This window comes from Eriocheir sinensis, chromosome 28 (assembly GCF_024679095.1).
Source record: "Eriocheir sinensis breed Jianghai 21 chromosome 28, ASM2467909v1, whole genome shotgun sequence".
Taxonomy (NCBI): domain Eukaryota; kingdom Metazoa; phylum Arthropoda; class Malacostraca; order Decapoda; family Varunidae; genus Eriocheir; species Eriocheir sinensis.
Window position 1 is genome coordinate 9,002,936 of NC_066536.1, and position 22,470 is coordinate 9,025,405.

The 22,470-nt window shown below is 49.8% G+C and overlaps 1 protein-coding gene across 1 annotated transcript in view; it reads right to left on the reverse strand.

Moving 5' to 3' along the window:
- Positions 1-11,161: 11,161 nt before the first annotated feature.
- LOC127004701 (proteoglycan 4-like) overlaps positions 11,162-22,470 on the reverse strand; it is a 12,378-nt gene continuing 1,069 nt past the window's right edge. Inside the window, exons 3-5 of the mRNA XM_050872791.1 lie at positions 15,359-15,372; positions 11,728-12,435; positions 11,162-11,632 (exon numbers count right to left, since the gene is read on the reverse strand). Coding sequence (XP_050728748.1) covers positions 11,162-11,632; positions 11,728-12,435; positions 15,359-15,372 — 1,193 coding nt within the window. The remainder of the gene's footprint in view (positions 11,633-11,727; positions 12,436-15,358; positions 15,373-22,470) is intronic.

Sequence of the window (22,470 nt, forward strand, 5' to 3'; positions counted from 1 at the left end):
AAGTAAACGCAAGCAAACAACCACTGGCAGGCTGAACCACCACCTGGACAGACACCTGGAGAAAGAGGAGGAGGAGGAGGAGGAGGAGGAGGGGGGGAACTTGCTTTGTGAATAAATGTATATGCAGCCTCTGCCCGACCCAAGGTGAGGACGAAGACGACGAGAAGGAGGAAGAGTCAAACATTACAGAAAGAGAAGGATTAGGAGTCAAAAAGAATTACAAGAAGAGGAAGAGGAGGAGTTAAGAAGAATCATAAGAAGAAAAGGAAGAGTCAATAGAAATCACAAGGAGAATCACAAGAAGAGGACAAAGAGGAGTCAAGAAGAATCACAAGAAGAAGAGGAGGAGAAGGATGAGGAGTCAAAAGGAATTACAAGAAGAGGAAGAGGAGGAGTTAAGAAGAATCATAAGAAGAAAAGGAAGAGTCAATAGAAATCACAAGGAGAATCACAAGAAGAGGACGAAGAGGAGTTAAGAAGAATCACAAGAAGAAGAGGAGGAGAAGGATGAGGAGTCAAGAAGAATTACAAGAAGAGGAAGAGGAGGAGTTAAGAAGAATCATAAGAAGAAAAGGAAGAGTCAATAGAAATCACAAGGAGAATCACAAGAAGAGGACGAAGAGGAGTCAAGAAGAATCACAAGAAGAAGAGGAGGAGAAGGATGAGGAGTCAAGAAGAATTACAAGACTTAGAAAAAGATGAAGAATAAAAGGAAGAAAAAGGAAGAAAAAAAAATACTGCTTCTGATGATGATTACTATGATGAAAAAGAATTATTAGATGATGACGAGAAGATAACGAAAACCATAAATTGAATATGATGATAATGGTGATAATGAAAAAGATGACCCGATGATAGAAAAAAAGAAGAAAAGAAGAGGAAGAAGAAGAGAAAGAAAATGAAAACAAGAAAAGAGAAAGAAGAAATACACGAGCCGAAAGAAAACAAATAACTAAGGGTGATGATGATGATGATGATGACGAGGGAGTTATGTGGTTTTCTTTTCTCTTCGTATATTTCATCCCCAGCTGACAGCAAGCGGACAGTAGGTTGTTTAAGTAATACAATTATTATACAACAAAAATTCCGTTGAGGGAGAGGTTGGTAATTAACATGACAGGTGCAAAATATACCCCGAAACATAAATCTTCCTCGAAACACACACACACACACACACACACACACACACACACACACACACACACACCACACAACACAACACACATTCGTACCACAGTTTATACATTTTCTTTTAGCTGCAGGAATCGTGTCAAATTATCTCCGATCTTATTCGCTATTGAAGTCTGTGTTTCTCTATTCGTCAATCACATGTAACATTTTATTTCCGCGCCATTCACCAAAATCGAGATGAAAGAACTCAAGCAATCGTCTAAGGCGCGTTCTTGATTACGACAAACAAACACGAAGTAAGGAGAGAGAGAGAGAGAGAGAGAGAGAGAGAGAGAGAGAGAGAGAGAGAGAGAGAGAGAGAGAGAGAGAGAGAGAGAGAGAGGGAGGGGGGGGGGTTACCTGGGGTCGCGTCACCTGTCACATGATGGGTCCCCAGCGGTGTACAGGCGGGAGGCAAACCATAACACACGTCTTTCAGCGGCGAGAAGCGAGTGGAATGATTGGGCGAGTGAGAGGGGACGAAAAATCCATGCCCCCTCTCTCTCTCTCTCTCTCTCTCTCTCTCTCTCTCTCTCTCTCTCTCTCTCTCGCTTTCTCTCTGAAGTGTTAAAATAGTCGACATTTTTCCTCGTTTCCTATTTTCACACCTTTCCCTCGCATCACATTGTTTCGGCTCAAATCTCTTGTTTCTTTGTTTTGTTTTGATATTTTTGCATGCACATTTTTTGCTCCATTCTTTCTCCCCGCCTGCCCCTTCTTTTACTATTTTCGCTGCAAGTCCTGTTTCTGATTTTCTTTTTCTATTGCATTTTCCCTTTATTCCTAATCAATCTCGCTGTTCTTCTCTCACTGTTTTCTCCCTCCTTTTTTTTCAATTAACTTGTACGTTTTCGTGATTTTTTTTTTTTACTATACGCTTCTGTATCCCTACCGTATTTTTTTCCTCTCTCTCTCTCTCTCTCTCTCTCTCTCTCTCTCTCACACACACACACACACACACACACACACACAGAGAAGCCTACGCTTCCTCCTCCTCCTCTCTCTTTACTCCTCCTCCTCCTCCCTCGTCATTACCGCCGGCCACTGCCTCAATACACTCATTTCTCTCCACCCACTCCACCCCTCTCCTCTTTCACCCTTAATGAATGCATCTCATTATAAAAATTCGTGATTTAGAAGCATTTCTTATTAGGAGTCATTATCGGGGAGGGAAATGACCCGCCTTGTGTCTGTCGTTATTTGTTAATGGCGGTGGTGGTGGTGGTGGTGGAAGTGGTGGTGGTGGAGATGGAGGTGCAAGCAGCTGGGAGGAGGAGGAGGAAGAGGAGGAGGAGGAAGATGCGGACGTTAAAAGGAGAGAATGTGGAGGTGCAAGCCTGTGAGAGGAGGAGGAGGAGGAGGAGGAAAGGGAAGGGGACGTTAGAGGGAGAGAAAGAATAGTAGAGGGAAAAGTGGTGACGGTGAAGGTGCAAGCAGATGGATGGTAGAGGAGGTGGGAGAGGGAGAAGGAGGATGGGGACACTAGAAGGAGGGAATGGTGGAGGGGGGAGTAATGGGTGCTAGAGGAGGAGGAGGAGGTGGAGGAGATGGTGGTGGTGGTGGCGGCGGCAATGAGTGGGCAGTAGTTATGGTGAAGGGGGACTAGCAATGGTAATTATGGTTGTTTGCAATGGTGGTTAGCGTGATGGATGGTGCCCTCTGTGTAATGACTTTGGATTACGGGTAATAGACGAGGCGATGGTTGTTGTGGCGGCGGCGGTGATGGGACTGGTGGAGGGTGGAGAAGGAGGAAGGAGAAGACGAGAGGAGGAGGAAGAAGAGGAGGAAGGAGGTGGTGGTGGTGGGATAACAAGAGGAGGAGGAGGAGGAGGAGGAGGAGAAAGAGGGCGAGAGGGGGAGGCGAGCTAAGAATTACAGGAGTGAATGGTGATAATGGTGAAGGAGGTGGCGATGGGGTGAATGGGGTGACGCCATGATGGGGGGGGGTGATGGAGAGGATGGGGAGGGGTGGAGGAGGTGGGGTGAGAACTAGCGGGGGTGTGGTGAGGGGAGGAATGACGATAATGGTAATGAAGAATGATGGCGACGGGGGGTGAGGGAGTGAGGGAGAGGGGGAGGGGGAGGGAGTAAGGGAGAGGGGGAGGGGGAGGGCGGTTGGAGGTGTGAGGGGTGGTGGTGGTGGTAATGATTTTGAGAGCAATTGGCGGTGAGAAAAGCTTGAAATTTATACACAGGGAAACTCAAATAGACACACACACACACACACACACACACACACAGCCGGAAGTTCAGGGTGGGTGGGTGGGTGGGGGATGGGTGCGTGGTTCCGTGGCGGTGGGTCTGAACACACAGCATCACACCTCCACTAATGCAATAATGTTTCAATCTACAATAAACCTCACCAAGCGGACCTCCAACCTCGAGATAAAACAACACGACTCCTTTTTTTTTTTTTACTCTCTCTCTCTCTCTCTCTCTCTCTCTTCAATCACTGGCGCACACTTCTCAAAGCCTTCGAGATTAAAGCTGACGTGAATAAAAACGAGAAGGACCTCAGACGCCACACACGAGTCATCAAGAAAACAGTTCGAGGACCCAAATATCTGTCCAAAGACGACGAGAGGGGCGTCGGCAGGGACATAAAAGAAATACTGGCACATAAAAGCTTCGCCTCACCATACACACGCAGGGGCGGCAGGGCATCTCGACCCTCTCTCGTTGACAAGCCTCCAATTTACGGGTGAACTCAACAGGAAGCAGAAGACGCCAGTGCTGGTGAATAGGGTTCGTTCCCTTCCCTTTCACCTCTATCTGTCCCTCTGAGGTGGACGGGGCCAGAGGGTGGACGGGTAGGGGAGAAAAGGGAGGGATGGAAGGAAGGGTGGATGGGAGAAGGGAGGGTAACGGGTCCGTAGCTGAGTACGAATGGAGGGTACGGAATGGCAGAAGGGGAGGGAAGGAGAGAAGGAGGGAGCAGGGGAACCATATAATGACGGGTTGCAAGTCTTGTTTCCTGCTCAGAGGAGGGAACAAAGGGGCTGATGGAGGAGGGGCGAGGGGAATATTGTAAGGAAGGAGGAGGGCAGCGAGGAGGGGGAGCGTTGAGGGAGGAGGAATAGAGGAGGGTGAGAGGGAATGAGGTGGGTAGGGAAGGAGAACACTCGTTGGGAAGACAGACATGATGGGTGCAGCGAGATGGCTGTAGAGGTGGAAGCCGTCACGGAAAAGGAAGAAGACGAGCCGCGAGGGAGAGGAAGCAAGGATAACATAGGAGGGAGAAGGGGAAGGAAAACACGTGTGATGAACTTACAGCTGGAAAAGAAGAACGACACACGGCGGGGTGAAAGGAGAGAAGAGAGGAAGGGGACAACCGTAAAGGGACAAGAGAATGTGGGATAGTGGTGGCAGGCGCATGCTAGGGGTAAGGAAGGGTAGGGGAGCGAAGGGATGGGAAGGGGGAGGGAGAGGGTTCTTCATGAAGGCCAGGCAGAAGAGGGGTGGACGGGGCAGGGCGGTAATAAAAGTGGCAAGTGTAGGGTACGAAACGGGGGGTAAGGAGAAGGGGTGACCTATACGGCAGAGTGGAGGGGAGCACGCCGAGGAGGCAGGGAGATTGATTACCCTGTGAAGGGGAGGGAAATCTGGTAACAAGTTTGTGATGGTGAGTTCTTCTGCTACAAAGAAAATCATACAGCATCTGCATACTGGTGGAAGAGCACAGATATATATAGATATATATATATATATATATATATATATATATATATATATATATATATATATATATATATATATATATATATATATATATATATATATATATATATATATATATATATATATATATATATATATATATATATATATATATATATATATATATATATATATATATATATATATATATATATATATATATATATATATATATATATATATATATATATATATATATATATATATATATATATATATATATATATATATATATATATATATATGTGTGTGTGTGTGTGTGTGTGTGTGTGTGTAAGACGACACTGATCTGGTGGTCGGATTTTAAAGACTGGATTAAACTTCGAAGAAAGAAAGGTTTGCCGGGCATTGGAAGTGAAGGTCTGCATAAAGATAAACCATAAATGTTGAGATAAAGTGTTCGTTTGTGAAGTCAATTAGACTATGAAAGAACCTCATAAAGGTGAAGTAAAGTGTCTGGTATTATGTTAGCATTGTGTGTAGAGGAGAGTGGGAAGAAAGAAGGAGGTAAAAAAGTCAACAGTGTTCTCTATTAGGGAGGAGCGGCGACAGCAGTAATATTGTGTGGAGGCGAGCTTCCTTTGGCGGGTGGTGGTGACGCCGGCGGGAGAGGGGCAAGGACCGTGTAGGGACGAGTGGGAAGGCGACGAAAAAAATGTTAAGAGGATGGAAGGAGACAGATTAGTTGTTGGGTTAAGGGAACGGTGGGGGAGAAACCCCTGCAGGTAGGGAGGACATGTAGGGTACGAATGCAACGGGAGGAGCGAGGTAGGGGAGCGAGGGAGGCGGCAAGAGGCCATACAGGGACCGCCGTAGACTGCACGCACGCCGCCGCCCCCCAGCTGCCAGCGTTCAATAACTTGCTTGGATGTCTAGATTACGCAATGAGGGAGGCGCTGGTCGCAAGCAGCAGGGAGCCGCCACCCCTCATCTCGCGGCGAAAGACGCGGCACCTCGTTTTTAGTCAGCAGAGCAGCAACGTGGCTTGATGCTGGCTGACGGTGAGGAGTCAGCGGCGGCGCCCGGCCGCACCCCTGGCGGGTGTAGGGGCGAAGGTGTTATGCAACGCCTTGTACAGGAGGCCACATGGCGGCGGAAGGGACCCGACGCCCATAGCCCTGCCTTTGTCCTCCAGCTTCAAGGCTGTATGGGACGCCGGGGTTACCATACACCCCCACCTACGCGCCCGTACAACCCTCTCTTTTGTCGCCAGGCTCTCGCGTGTCCTGTACTTGGTGACCCCCTCACGTCCTCACGGGTGTTGCCCGACGCTGCCCCTGCGTGTGCCCGGGAAGCAGCGGCGGGACGTGCAAAGAGTGGGACGGGCAGATGGATTGCCTGTAGCACGCAGGAAACCATAGTAATGGCGGCTCTTTGTGCGAGTGTGTTGCTTGGTCCGCCAGCCTCTCCTGCCTTTGTTGCTAAGCTGCCTCGCAACGCGAGCCTCGCCCTCTCCGTGGTATACTTGGTACCCTCTATCTCGCGTACTTGGCTTCCTCTGCCTAATATACTGGCCTGGTGTGTCTCGTTACTCCAGGCTCTTCCCTGCTGCCCATAGCCACACACACACACACACACACACACACACACACACACACACACGAAACTCATTTCCTTGGACCGTGTTTTATCTTGAGGTACATCCTTAGCTGCACAAAATAAGCCTTACACACCATAAGAAAAATACACATGACCATGAAGTGAGTTTAAGCGTGGACAATATCTCAGCACTTTTGTAGTAAACACGAGAGGCGGCGGAAAGGCAGGCTATAAGGCAGAAAGGCAGGAAGGAAGGGAGGTAGGGAGCGAGCAGAAGGGCGTCTACATGGGACCCTTAAAGAAACGCGGCGTATTAAGCCAACTCTCCAACACGTATCACATCCTGCTGGGCTCTCCCGGCGTCCCCTGCATGCTGTATCACGTGCAATACTTCCCCTGCCACGGCCACCCCTCCGCGTACACCTCCGGCACTTCAGCGGCACCCCAGGCCATCCTTCTCTCCCCTAGAAACCAACAGGACCACTAATGATTCACTTATTGCTAACCAGCACCTGTGGGCCGCGCGTTGCCGTGTGGAGGGTACTGTTGCTATCCACTTATCCTCCCCTATTAGCCTTTTCTTAGTAAAATCAACCGAATTACAAGAAGGGAAGATTATACCCCCATAAACTACTGAAATGACCATACCCCGCGCGCACCCACCACCACCGCCACCACCACCACCGCCAGTCTCGGGACACACCTGGCTGGACCGACCTTGCGGCCCCCGGACCCAAAGACCAGCAGGTGACGTGGACGAAATGCGCTCACCCAACCACCGAACAGTTTTCCCCATTACGTAACATCCACAGGAGGAGGATGGGGAGGGGATGGAGGGGGACAGGAAAGAGGGGGGGGGGGGGAGGACGGAGGATGAGGGGACAAAAGACGGAGACGGGGAGCAAAGAGTGCAGGAAGGGATATAGAAGTGGGAGGATAGAAAGAGGGATGGGTAGGGGCGTGGAGGAGAGAAGAGTGACGAGAAGAGGAGGTACATGAGGATGGGAGGATGTGGAGAATAAAAGGAGGGGGACGAGGAGGAGGAGGAAGGATGAAGTGAATGGGGAAAGGGTGATGGGAACGGGGGTGAAGCAAGCTTGGTGAATGTCTTGGTATAACTTCGTGGGAGTCCTCTCTCTCTCTCTCTCTCTCTCTCTCTCTCTCTCTCTCTCTCTCACACACACACACACACACACACACACACACACATTCTTACGAGGTTATTTGTAATTCGCTCTGTTTTGTTCACTCGCTGTTTCTCTCTGCATGTGGGTATGTTTTTTTGTTTTGTTTGTTTGTTTGGGGGTGTGCATTACCGCCTGTTGCCTTTTCAGTTTTCGACAGCTTATATTGACCTCATGGAGATATAATAATAATAATAATAATAATAATAATAATAATAATAATAATAAATCACACATTTCAACTCTATTAGGAAGATGTAGGGAGTTACGCCAACACACACACACACACACACACACACACACACAAGAAGAATGAGGAGGAGGAGGCGGTTAAAAAGGAGGAGGAGGAGGAGGAGAAGGAGGAGAAAGAAGAGTACACAGAATGGAGAACAACCAGAGTTACCCCTCCCCCACCATCTCCCTCCAGCACCCATTAACCTCCCCCTTTCCACCACCAGCTTCCCCCAGCACCCATTAGTCCCCCTCCCCCCACCAGCTCCCACTAGCACCCTCTCCCCCCCGCCCCAGCCCTCGCACCCTCTTCACCCCAGGGACTGCACGGCTCCGCGAAGTGTGTCAATATAACTTGGCTTTGTTGTTTACAGGCAAATAATGTAAGCGTTGCCCAGTAGTCCGGCTGCCTATTGCTTGCTCTCTCACACCCTCGCACACCACCACCACCACCACCACTATCATCACCCCCAACACCTTGTCCACCCTCACCCCCAGCCTTAAATCGTACGAGTGTAGGCGAGTAGAATGATTCACAAGCCTACACAAACTCACTCACAACAGATTTTTTTTTCTTGTGGTAGAGAAGACAATTAGGGAGAGAAAAAGTCAAACAATGCTATCAGACCCTACAAATGCAACGGTGTGTGTGTGTGTGTGAATGGCGAGTGAACGGAGAACGGGAGTGATGCGCGGGATGACTGTGTGTGTGTCTGTCTGTAGGAACGCCAACGGAAAAAGACTGTGATGTTAGGGATTAGAAAAGAAAATGTAAATCGCCTTCTCATGATCTGCAGTTGACTAAAACTATTTCTTAGCTAACATGAAAATGAATAAAAGGAAAATATCATGCTATGGACAACGTTATATAAAAGAGTATCATTCTCTAAAGGGTAAAAAGAGAAAGAAAAAGAGCATACTACCATTTACTACGGGCGCCGTGACTGAGCTCAGCGTACAACAGCGTGTAATGGATTAACAGCAAAAAGAGATAAAACAACAGGCATGCATAAAACGGTACAGCATGCGCCGGAACATTTTTCACTCATCTCCTCCCAATCTGTCAATTACCAGCCGTAGGGGGATGCAATTATTATGTTATCAACAAATAATGTGGCATGAATAGCTTTTGGTCAAACAGCTTATGTGTGTATTAATTCATCAGCCCCATCACTGTTCAGTTAACTTTTAACCACAATGCTATTTCACGATTTAATTACGGCGGTCAATCTCATTATATCAGTAAATAAATAAATTAAACCTGCTGATCTCTGTGTAATGAAGCATAACATTATTTATCACTCAACGACCAGAGTCAACAAAATCTTTTCAGTCGATGATTCGCTCTGACGTCATTTTTCATCAAGCCATTATCAGGAACACGTCACTCCAATAGCGTTCACACGGCAAACTTTTCTTTTACGCGCGTTAAAAAATATTCCGACACCGTTTTTATCTCAACGCTCGAATTAATTGGTGTGTAGTGCTTCATGGCCCTTCCGCGTCCCCTCCCGCACCTTACCCTGCCGATCCCAGCCCTTCCTCCCCCCGCGCCGTGTACCCAGCCAGCGCTCCGGTCACAATGGGGGTCATGAAAGCTTCTGGCGACGTGAAAAAATGTTAATTAGTATCCGGTATATACCAATGCGCCTGGAGAAGACGTAGTACTTACTCGATGTGGCTCCTAAAAATAAACATAAATAAGAATGTATCAATGAATAGGATCGTGTAAGGTATCAACACACACACACACACACACACACCGATCCATCCATCTATGCATACAGAGCAAGACATAAATGTAGAACTAGGAAACAAAGATAAACAGATCGAGTCCAGGACGTAGCAAATAATACAGTATCGATAAAATCACCGAAACATGTATCAAAACACACACAAAAAACACACTTGAGGACATTATTTCGAGCAAGGACACAAAGAAACTAAAACAAAACACACACACACACACACACACACACACACACACACACACACACACACACAGGCAATAACCACACCAATCATCGCCGTGCAACACATGAACACGCGCGGCCCAACACGGCATATGCAATTCAACACACATAAACATGCACAATTTTACATTTTTTACTGTGAACAATATTTTCATAATCCCCGTGATGAAAGGGTAAAACAGGATCTCTCTCTCTCTCTCTCTCTCTCTCTCTCTCTCTCTCTCTCTCTCACGAGTTTTATGTACTATACAAGAACCACACACACACACACACACACACACACACACACACACACACACACATACAAACACACACACGATGAGGAAAAAGTAACAGCCATGAAAACGGAAACTTTGTGCAAGACCTCTCTCTCTCTCTCTCTCTGAAAAACTTGTGTGTGTGTGTGTGTGTGTGTGTGTGTGTGTTAGAGAGAGAGAGAGAGAGAGAGAGAGAGAGAGAGAGAGAGAGAGAGAGAGAGAGAGAGAGAGAGAGAGAGAGAGAGAGAGAGAGAGAGAGAGAGAGAGAGAGAGAGAGAGAGAGAGAGGGGGAGTCATGAGATGTAGATGGACGCTGCGTGTTATCTTTCACTTGCATACTGAATATCGACTTGCTTTTTGTCAGCTGTCGGGTGCTGGGTGTCTGGTGCTTAGTGTCGGGTGCTGGGTGTCGGGTGCTGGGTGTTCGGGGTGCTGGGTGTTCGGGGTGCTGGGTGTTCGGGGTGCTGGGTGTCGGGTGCTGGGTGTTCGGGGTGCTGGGTGTCAGGTGCTGGGTGTTCGGGGTGCTGGGTGTCGGGTGCTGGGTGTTCGGGGTGTTGGGTGTTTCGGGGTGGTGGGTGTCGGGTGCGGGGTGTTCGGGGTGCGGGGTGTGCGGGGTGCTGGGTGTCGGGTGCTGGGTGTTCGGGGTGCTGGGTGTTCGGGGTGCTGGGTGTCGGGTGCTGGGTGTTCGGGGTGCTGGGTGTCAGGTGCTGGGTGTTCGGGGTGCAGGGTGTTCGGGGTGCTGGGTGTCGGGTGCTAGGTGTTCGGGGTGCTGGGTGTTCAGGTGCTGGGTGTCAGGTGCTGGGGTGCTGGGTGTCGGGTGCTGGGTGTCTGGGGTGCTGTGTTCAGGGGTGCTGGGTGTCTGGGGTGCTGGGTGTCTGGGTGCAAAAGGTGTTCAGGGTGCTGGGTGTCAGGTGCTGGGTGTCTGGGGTGCTGGGTGTCTGGGGTGCTGGGTGTCTGGGGTGCTGGGTGTCAGGTGCTGGGTGTCAGGTGCTGGGTGTTCGGGGTGCTGGGTGTCAGGTGCTGGGTGTTCAGGTGCTGGGTGTTCAGGTGCTGGGTGTTCGGGGTGCTGGGTGTTCAGGGTGCTGGGTGTTCAGGGTGCTGGGTGTCTGGGGTGCTGGGTGTCAGGTGCTGGGTGTCTGGGGTGCTGGGTGTCAGGTGCTGGGTGTTCGGGGTGCTGGGTGTTCGGGGTGCTGGGTGTCAGGTGCTGGGTGTTCGGGGTGCTGGGTGTCAGGTGCTGGGTGTTCGGGGTGCTGGGTGTCAGGTGCTGGGTGTTCGGGGTGCTGGGTGTCAGGTGCTGGGTGTTCGGGGTGCTGGGTGTTCGGGGTGCTGGGTGTTCGGGGTGCTGGGTGTTCGGGGTGCTGGGTGTTCGGGGTGCTGGGAGTTCGGGGTGCTGGGTGTCGGGTGCTGGGTGTCTGGGTGCTGGGTGTTCAGGGTGCTGGGTGTCTGGGGTGCTGGGTGTTCGGGGTGCTGGGTGTTCAGGGTGCTGGGTGTCTGGGTGCTGGGTGTTCAAAAGGTGCTGGGTGTTCAGGTGCTGGGTGTTCAGGTGCTGGGGTGCTGGGTGCTGGGTGTCTGGGGTGCTGGGTGTTCAGGTGCTGGGTGTCTGGGGTGCTGGGTGTCTGGGGTGCTGGGTGTTCGGGTGCTGGGTGTTCGGGGTGCTGGGTGTTCGGGGTGCTGGGTGTTCGGGGTGCTGGGTGTTCGGGGTGCTGGGTGTTCGGGGTGCTGGGTGTTCGGGGTGCTGGGTGTTCGGGGTGCTGGGTGTCGGGTGCTGGGTGTTCGGGGTGCTGGGTGTCGGGTGCTGGGTGTTCGGGGTGCTGGGTGTTCGGGGTGCTGGGTGTTCAGGGTGCTGGGTGTCGGGTGCTGGGTGTTCGGGGTGCTGGGTGTTCGGGGTGCTGTGTGTTCAGGTGCTGGGTCAGGTGCTGGGTGTTCGGGGTGCTGCGTGTCGGGTGCTGGGTGTTCGGGGTGCTGGGTGTTCGGGGTGCTGGGTGTCGGGTGCTGGGTGTCGGGTGCTGGGTGTTCGGGGTGCTGGGTGTTCGGGGTGCTGGGTGTTCGGGGTGCTGGGTGTCGGGTGCTGGGTGTCTGGTGCTTAGTGTCGGGTGCTGGGTGTCGGGTGCTGGGTGTTCGGGGTGCTGGGTGTTCGGGGTGCTGGGTGTCGGGTGCTGGGTGTTCGGGGTGCTGGGTGTCGGGTGCTGGGTGTTCGGGGTGCTGGGTGTTCGGGGTGCTGGGTGTTCGGGGTGCTGGGTGTCGGGTGCTGGGTGTCGGGTGCTGGGTGTTCGGGGTGCTGGGTGTTCGGGGTGCTGGGTGTCGGGTGCTGGGTGTTGGGTGCTGGGTGTCGGGTGCTGGGTGTCGGGTGCTGGGTGTCGGGTGCTGGGCGTCAGGAAGTTGGGTGTTACAATAATCCACTTAAGTTTACACATCAACGCTACACGGTTTGATATTTCACGTTCCCGTCGTTCATTTTGTTTTCATTATCCTTTTACGCAAATAATTCTCTCAATTTTTTTCCCCCGTTATACTTCATTCACGCACTATTTGTTTGTCGATCTTTTTTAATAGCGTTCACTCTATTCTTTTTTATGGGTGTTTATATATCGAGTAGAATGAGGGACGGCAGCACTCCGCTTTTAATTGCATCACGTTCCATTACGGCTGAGAAAGGGTCCGATAATATGGCAAAATTCTTCAATCCCGACGCTCAGTAAATAATAAAAAGTCGGGATCCCTTTGACATCATCAGCGCTAAAAGAGATAATATTCTGGATTCTCTTTATCCTATTCAGGAGCAAAATGACTAAAAGTATCTCAGTTTATTATTCAAAATGAGAATTATTACATTAAAGAACAATTTTTGCTAAATATTTACGGCCATCAATAACTGACATGGGGAAGGGAAAAAATCGGGTTTGGAATTCTAAACAAACGAGTATTTATCTTTCGGTCAACGTGTTTCGATTGTCTTTTTTTTTTGTGTGTGTGTGCTTTAAGTGGACGGCTTTGGGTTGTGGTGGAGTCCGTGTTTATATTACCGGAGTATACTTATGATTTTATTTGATCTATTTGTGTATTACCTTTCAATCGACATGTTTCAACTGTCCTTTTTTCTTACGAGTATTTTGGTATTCTAAGTAGACGGCTTTGGGTTGTGGCGGAGTCCGTGTTTTTGTTACCCGAGTACTTGTGATTTTACCCGATCTGCTTGTGTTTATGGCCGGTGATCCTTCTGTATATGGACGTAACGGGCATAGCTTTACATACATTTTTAACACTTCTACATCATTATTGTCGTCGTGTACTCCGTGTGTGTGTCCTCAAAGTACCCCCTGCAACCCCCACCCCTTCCCCTCGCCACACACATACGGCAACAGCACCTCCTTATACGTAAACACTTAGATTGTCACCGCAAGGGTCCCATACTCGCCGCATCTACCTTCACGCGGACCCAAATACGAGACGATTTATAGCCCAACTGACACCAGGAATGCGGAACACAAGACCGGGGAAAGGGGCCGTGGACTTTTAGGGAAGCGGATACTGACCCATAAGCACAGTACAGCGAGCCCCCTTTGTCCCTTTATGTAAGCCGCAGAGTGTACGAGTGGAGAAAATGAACCCACTAACCCAAGGGACATTACCGTTCCTTTACTTCCATTATGCATTATTTCTCGTATTTGTTTAGCTGTTGAAGTTGTCGGGGTCGTTAGCAGGTGTTTGACGCGCTGCTTTGTGTATCTCTCCGTTTGTCGAGTGTTGACGCTTTCCCTTTTGTGTGGCTGGCCTGAGGTTCCCCCGAGAGGCCGAGACAGGAGACGCCCCCACCTCCAAACCCCCCCACCCACCCACCTCTATTGCTCTGCCTGTGTGTGTGTGTGTGTGTGTGTGTGTGTGTGTGTGTGTGTGCTACAGGGTTCTCGTCGGCGTCAGCAAATTACAGCCCCGCCTCGTAACCTCCAGGTGCGGCCACGTGGCTCAGACAGGAGGAAGACTAGGCGGCGGCACACACTGGCGGAAAGAACGAGTCAAACCTCCTGCCTGCCTGCATTGTGTGGCACGGTGAGACGGCTGATGACGATGATGATAATGATGACGAGGACGAGGAAGGGAAGAACAAGAATAACAAGAACAAAGACATGAAGAAAAAGGAATGAGGAGGAAAAGAAAAATACAGAAAAGAAGAGGATGAGGTAAAAAAAAAATGATGACGAAAAAGAAGAGAAAGAAGAGGAGATAGGAAAAATAGTGGAGGTTCTGTGGTGGTGGTGGTGGTGATGCTGGTGCTGGTGGTGATGTCACTGGGTGCAAAGAGGAGGAAGAGGTGGTGGTGATGGTGGGTGGATGGGAGAGTGGGTGGGGGAGGAGGGAGGAGGGAGAGTAGAAGAAAGATAGAGGAGGAGGAAGGGAACGAAATGAAGGGGGAGGAGAGCGATAATGCAATGTGGGAGGAAATGGAGGTGGGAGGGTAGTGATGGTGATGGTGGTGGTGATGGTGGTGGTGGTGGTTGAGGTATGCAGTGATGGGGGTGAAAGAGGGAGAGGAGTAGAGGGAGGTAACAAATAATGATGAAGGTGAGAAAAGGTGGGAGGGGGTAAGGGGTTGAGAGAGAGAGAGAGAGAGAGAGAGAGAGAGAGAGAGAGAGAGAGAGAGAGAGAGAGAGAGAGAGAGAGAGAGAGAGAGAGAGAGAGAGAGAGAGAGAGAGAGAGAGAGAGAGAGAGAGAGAGAGAGAGAGAGAGAGAGAGAGAGAGAGAGAGAGAGAGAGAGAGAGAGAGAGAGAGAGAGAGAGAGAGAGGGGGGGGGAAGGAGGAATAGGAGGCAGGTGATGGAGTGGCAGCGAGGGGTGGTGGTGGTGGAAGGGGAAGTGGAGGAGGAGGAGGAGGAGGAGGAGGACGAGGACGAGGAGGAGGGGGAAGAAGATGGGGGTTGATGGAGGTCTTAAGTGCTGCAGTGACTCTTATGGTAATAATGGGAGGGAGGTCAAGCCGAAGTATACGGTGATGGTGGCGTCGCTGGGTGTGTTACTGTGTGTGTGCTGTTAGTGGGACTCTCTGGGTGGTTCGTGTGGGTGGATTGATGCGAAGGACGTGGTTCTAAGTGCATGGCTGTGACTGATATGGCTCTTAGTGTGTGTGTGGTTTGTATGGGTGAAAGTGGATGGATGTGCCTGCTGTAGCTCTTTGCGGGTGAATGTTGTTGGATGAGGCTGAATGAGGATGGATTGGATGAGGATAAGTAAAAAAAATGAGGCGGGATGTGGGTGCGTGCTGTGTCGTGTTGTGTGGCTGTCTGATGACTTACGTGGATGAGTGTGGCTGAATATGGGAGAAAATGCTTAGGATGAAAAGAGATGTGGTTGAGTTGATTGCATGTGGGGATAAATGATTGGCTCTGATGTGTCTGTCTGTACGTGGGTGAGCATTGCTCTGTGTCTGTATGTGGCTTTTGCTTGTGTATGTCTGTGGCTGCTGTGGATGTATGAAAGCGATTGTTTTGTCTGTGGGTAGCTACTGTGGGGGTATGTATGCGAATGGTCGTATCTGTGTGTCTCTATGAGTCGATATGCAATATAATTATGTGTCTGTACTTGTCTTTAACACTACAAGGAACAGTGTGTCTTTCAGTAAGTGTCTGTAAATGCGACTGTCGATGTCAGGGAATAGAAATCATTTGTGTCACCTTCTTGTGTATGTGGCGGGTGTGATTAGTGTGCATGTGATGGCCGGGGTCTGCATGGACACAGCTAGATCGGACTGGATACGGGAGGGTAATGTGCCTTCGCAGCGTCTACGTCTGTACATAGACTCACCAATATGTGGCCGACTGGCTCATTGGAACGCAGCGGATAACACGGAACGGCCTGCTTGCTGGCTGTATACGAGTGCACGAGTTTACGCTGATGGCATATCATACACACACCCTGACGCATGCATGGTGGCGACGGCGATGGTAGTGGTGATGGTAGTAATGGGAGTAGTGGATTTAGTGGTCGTGGTAGTGTACTGTTACGGAAATCGTTGCATGTTGAAATAATAATTATTTTCCATCAGTACACTACTAATGCGCGTAGAAACCTGAGTCGAAAAAGTAGCAGATGGTGTACAAATGTTGGTGGTGGTGGTGGCGGTGGGGCTATGGGAGCGGCGGGGTGGCAGGTGGCTGTGGAGGGGGAGGGAAGGGGAGGGGAAGCAGGGGAGGGACGGGAAGGGCCGGTAAGGGTACGTAACATAGAGAGGGAGGGAGAAAAGGAGTGAGGTACGGGCGAGGGTGCAGGGCGGAGGTATGGAGGGTACGGACATCAGTAAGGAGGGTACGGACTCTGGTAGGGGCGGAGACGGGTGAAAGAAGAGAAAAGAAGGGGAGGGGGAGGAGGAGGTGGAGGAGGAGGAGAGCCGGTCAGTACGTCAACAAAGACTCGAGCAACAATTCGCCCTCGAGACGAGCTGAGTCACTTTGTACCCCTTTGAAGTGGTCTGCCTGAGAAAATTACCTTTTTACCATTTGCTAATTACATTAACTCCTCCTCTCTTCCATTCATCAGTCACGCCTTGATGTGCGTGCCCCCGGCGATAATGCTTTACACGCCTCGCCCCAACGTCCCCATCAGCCCCATCAACACCTCCGGCTTGATATATTTCCTTCGTGACCTCGCCAAGAACAGAGCGGACTCTCGGGTACATGCACAAACGACGGGCACGAAGGGAGCAAAAAAAAAAAGAGAGAGAGAGAGAGAGAGAGAGAGAGAGAGAGAGAGAGAGAGAGAGAGAGAGAGAGAGAGAGAGAGAGAGAGAGAGAGAGAGAGAGAGAGAGAGAGAGAGAGAGAGAGAGAGAGAGAGAGAGAGAGACCCAACCCTCGAGTACAAGAAAAAGGACAAACAGAAACAGATAAAAGGAAAACACAGACGTCTCAGAGGCCAGTCACCCAGCCATCCATTCAGCCAGTCCGTTCGTCAGCCAGCTATAGAGAAAGAGATCATTCCCTCGAAAACAAGGAAGACTAACAAACAGGTGCAGAGGATAAAAGGAAAACGCAGACATATCACTAGTCAGCCAGCCATCAATCAATCCACCCAGTCAGTGAACCAATTAGCATTCAGCCAGCCAGTAATCTAACATAGTACAAGTCAGCCAGTCAGTCAACCAACCAGCCAGCCAGTCAGTAAGTCAGTCAACAAACCAATCAGTAATACAAGCAAAAAGCAAGCCAGTCGGTAATCCAACCAACAAGTCAGTCACCCAACCAACCATCTACTCAGCCAGCCAGTCAGTCAGTCAGCCAATCAGCCATCCAGCAGCCGTGGGAGGAAAAGCATTGAACGATACCTTTGTTTAACGCGCGAAAAGTTGACTCCGCAGCGAGGCTCGTCCATTGTAGGAGAAACGGGCTGGCGGCGAAGGTGGTTTTGGCAGCTGTCATTCTGGTTGTGGAAGTGGAGGGAGGGAAGGAGGGAGGGAGAGGGAGAGGGAGAGGGGATGGCCTTCGTGAATTAATGCTCTCTGCTCTCTCTCTCTCTCTCTCATCTCAAGAGAGAGAGAGAGAGAGAGAGAGAGAGAGAGAGAGAGAGAGAGAGAGAGAGAGAGAGAGAGAGAGAGAGAGAGAGAGAGAGAGAGAGAGAGAGAGAGAGAAAGCAAGCAGGCGGTGGGAAAAGGGAGAAAGAAGGGATAGGGTATGAGACTGAAACGCAAGAAGGGAAGGAGGAAATGGGATGGAAGGGAAAAAGGATGATAAATGAGAGGAGGAGAAGAAAGGAGGAAGAGGAAGAGGAGGGTGAAGGTAAAGGAACTCGACGCTATTCAACAGTATCACTCAAAAAATTAGGTTCCCACTTCCTTTATATTATTTTTCTGCTAACGTTCGCACCACACACACACACACACACACACACACACACACACACACACTCTCATCATTATTAGGTCAGGTAGCATTAATAAAAACAAGTAGTAATAACAATAACCATAACTCAGCTACCACCATAGGAAATGAAGGGAAGGGAAGCACTACCATTACTACCATTACGAACGTCTTTCATGGTAGCAAAGGGCGAGTCATCCCTACCTGTACTTTCATCGCCAGGTAGAATTCTCATTATCTACCATTACCAAAAGAATATGTCACTCGAGGTACTTTTTCCCCACCCCCGCGACGCGCAAAAAGACTGCCTGAAGCTACCATGTCTCGTCACCCACAACCACCGCCACCACCTCCACCACCACCATCACCGCCACCACCACCACCACCGCCGCCCTCCCTTACATATTCAACACCGTTCATGCTCAACATCTGACCACAGTGAACAAGACCCGGACGTGAACACAAACTTCACTTTCTTCTTTTCTAATACTCTCCAACCACATAAATCTCTCTCTCTCTCTCTCTCTCTCTCTCTCTCTCTCTCCATATACATCGTCGCCAATGTTTTTCGAGTAATGTCAAGCATCAATGTTTTCCGTTGCTCGTGGTGGTGATGGTGATGATCGTGGTGGTGATGATGGTGAGGGTGAACGACACAAAATCATGGACTTTTTTTTTTTTTCCTCCTCCTACTCTACCTCCTCTTCCTCCTCCTCCACACAAAATATAGAGGTTAAATTATAGGAAGGAGCCGATCCACGAACCTCTAAGCGTGTCTGGTAGCACTACGACGGAGGAGGAGGAGGAGGAAGCAGGGCAGTAGGGGGTAGAGTGAGTGCATGTGAGTGTGTGATGGGGGTCAGCGAGGACAAGGGGGAGGATGAAGGGTTTGAGTACGTGGATGTAGACAGGGAGGGTGGGTGTAGGGGTGTGTATGTGGGTCTGGGCATATTAAACTTCTTCATTCTTTTAGTCTTTTCCTTTGCAGACGCTTTTTTTACTTCTTTCATCTCAAATTAACCATTACCATCATATTAATGCTCTTTCTCTTCTTCATCTTCTTCGTGCTCCTCCTCCTCCTTCTCCTCCTCCGGATAAAATGGTCAACCTTCGGAGGTAAACAACCCTGCAAGATGCGCCATATATCTTGCCGAGTCCCATGTGTTGCTTTATCTTTCATTAGTCTATTCCCATCATTTACTGACCAGATCTTTGCCGCCCCACTTTCCCAAGAGCTCCACATGCACACCTGGTGACGCTGCCTCTCCGCTCCCCTTCGTTACGACACCTGTGGGAACGTCACGTCTCGCAACAGCCACCGGTCACCTGCTGTATAGAGGTAACACGATATACATACGTTATACATAGGTCCATTATTAAACAGCGTCCATATCCCGCACCCGCTCTCCATATCCTGCACTTGTTAATCCTTTCCCTTATTCCCCGCAGCATGAACATCACAACGCCCATGACAATGAGAGGCTCCTCCTGTCTCCCCTCACGCGGCTTGCTTTCTTTCCTTCCTGCCGCCGCTCTCCCCGCCACTCTCCCTCAGCCGCAGCCTCCGTCGTCCCTCCCCTCCCGCCTCTCCCAGCCGTCACTCACACTCCCAACAAATGCTGCCGCTGACCAGTATTGTGCCCGCCTCGGAAACACACCACGACAAGACCGCGACGACCCTGCATCCTCCTCCTCCTGCTGCTCTCCCTCACCATCATGCTTCATATTGTTAACTGTTAAAAATGAGAGTAAATGAATAGGCGTTAAAATTAATATGACCTAAGCGCGCTGACACACAAAAGAAAATATAATAATACTCAACGTATATTTAGAGACTGAGAAGTATTGTATCACCTCGGATAATTCTAAGCCTTGAACGAAGAAACTGTTTGTCAATACTGTTACATGTGTGTGTGTGTGTGTGTGTGTGTGTGTGTACAAATAACACACACACACACACACACACACACACACACACACACACACACACACACACACACACACACACACACACACACAGAATCCCCCCCTCCCCCCACACACACACATTTCAGATCCAAGGGAGAATGAAAATGAAAAGTGCACTATATTGGGGAAGAAGAAAGGCTCCGTGTGGCCGCAGCGAGAGGAGCGGCGGATAATGGGGCTGCAGACCATCTCCTGCACACTGCGGTATCAAGGAAGTATCAAGAAGGTGCGATTGCCATCATCTTCCCTCGCAAAGCATCATTTACTCCCAAGACCTCTGTGTGTGCTTGGCAGGGGAGGAAATGGAGACGGAGGGGAGTGGCTCGGGAAGGAGAGGAAGTGGTAGGTAGGGAAGGGGTGGATATTGAGGGAACTGAATGGTGCGAACGGGAAGAGGGGAGGAGATAGCAAGGTAAAAGACGAGAGCCTGCATGGGAATATTGCCAAAAAATACTACGGTAGGGCCTGAAGAGGGAGGCAATGAAAAGATGAGGACGTGATAGAGAGACGGGATGCGGAGGCTGCGGCGGACAGGTGAGAGAGCGGGGAAAAGCGGGGCAAAGAGAGGGAAGGAAAGAACTCCTCGCCCCAGACATGTCGAGAATACCCTTCAGAAAGTTGTAAAAAGCGTGGATCTTTCCCTTTACTCCGTTATTACATTTAGATTCCCTGCATTTCCTACGCACTTACTGTGTGAAGGAATGACTGTCAGGAGACGCGCCATGCAGTTCAGAGGTCGGTGCTTCGTTATATATGTACAACAGGGAATTCGGTAGTCGGTATATATAGAGTGATGCTGATGGTGTGTGTGTGTGTGTGTGTGTGTGTGTGTGTGTGTGTGTGTGTGTGTGTGTGTGTGTGTGTGTGTGTATCCTTTCCTCCAGTGTATCTTTTAGGAGTCCTCACTTCCGTACAAGCTTGCAGCGAAGAAATTAAACATCTGTAACTTGCCAGCACAAAGGTCAATGTCCCCTTACTATAAAGAACATGTTAATCAGTTAGCATAAATCGAGTCATACTGATAATTTCTGCATCTTTCCTTTTCCTCTACAACACCTGGCTACCCTGCATTGCCTTAGGAGAACTCACTTCCGTACAAACTTGAAGCGAAGAAATTAAACATCTGTAACGTGCCAGCACAAAGGTCAATGCTCCCTTACTATACAGAACATGTTAATCAGTTAGCATAAATTGAGTAATACTAATAATTTCTGCATCTTTCCTTTTCCTCTACAACACCTGGCTACCCTGCATTGCCTGAACAAGCATACAGGAAAGGAACAACTCCCGAAACATATGAGTTCAAGGGTCAGTGCTTCCTGCATGCTCTACGGCACAGCAAGGAAGCGTTAGTAAGTAGTGGTGGTGGTGGTGGTAGGTGTGCAATTTGACCTCTCTTGATGATACTTTCTTCAACATCCCTCGACTCATAATACACATAAGGAACAACTATGCACGCACGCTATTTCAGCTTTCCATGTTTCCATACTCTCTAAATAACACGTTTATCCGAAGAGTGTAGTAGCGTCTTTGCGGTAAATAAGAGGAAGAACTATAGAGGCACACCAGTTAAGCCTGTCATGTTTCCTTGCACTAAACAACACGTGTATCCGTTGAGTGAGTGTAACAGTTGTCTTTCCATCAGCATTACAGCAAGCCGTCGAAAACTTAAAGAATAACCGCTCAGACACACCATTTTAGAAGTCGGTGTGTCCGGGAACGGGTTAGAGAATCGTTCACTAGGTCGATGGTTGTTGATGGACCGCCGCTCACCGTGTTCGGGCCCAAAAGCACGTGTATCCAGCTCAGGAAGTAATCCATGCCGTGTCCTACAGTGCTGACAGGAGCGAGGGGGGCACGGAGGCATGCACGCAGCGAGCCAAGTCAGTATATTGGAAGGCGAAGGTATATATGGTGTTAGTGTTGGCGGGAAAAGGTAAAGCGTTGGACTGTAAAAGGGAGAGAGGAATGGGAGGAAGTTGCTAAGGAATGATGTGGGAAAGTGTGGAATAGGAGGATACGGGAAGGTAATGAGAAGAAATATGTGGGAGAGAGAGAGAGAGAGAGAGAGAGAGAGAGAGAGAGAGAGAGAGAGAGAGAGAGAGAGAGAGAGAGAGAGAGAGAGAGAGAGAGAGAGAGAGAGAGAGAGAGAGAGAGAGAGAGAGAGAGAGAGAGAGAGAGAGAGAGAGAGAGAGAGAGAGAGAGAGAGAGAGAGAGAGAGAGAGAGAGAGAGAGAGAGAGAGAGAGAGAGAGAGAGAGAGAGAAATTCAAACTAGTGAAAGCTCAGTCACTTCCGCTTGCTGCTGCTGCTTCTACTCCTGCTTCTGCTGCTTGGGTGGATCGGCAAAAAGCGTGTCTGAGCATCACCTTATTGAGATACAAATGGCCCTGGCAGGCACACTAGATAAGCAGCTTTTTATCCATCCGGCGATAGCTAATAGCGCTGCCGGAGGACCCGCTGCCGGCCTCCCCGCGTCAGCCCGCCCGACGCGCCTCACGTGATGGAATACAGTTTGAATCTTGAATCAGGTTCCCACACCGGACACGGAGGAGGAGCAGGGCGAAGAAAGGAGAAAGAAGAAGGAAAGAT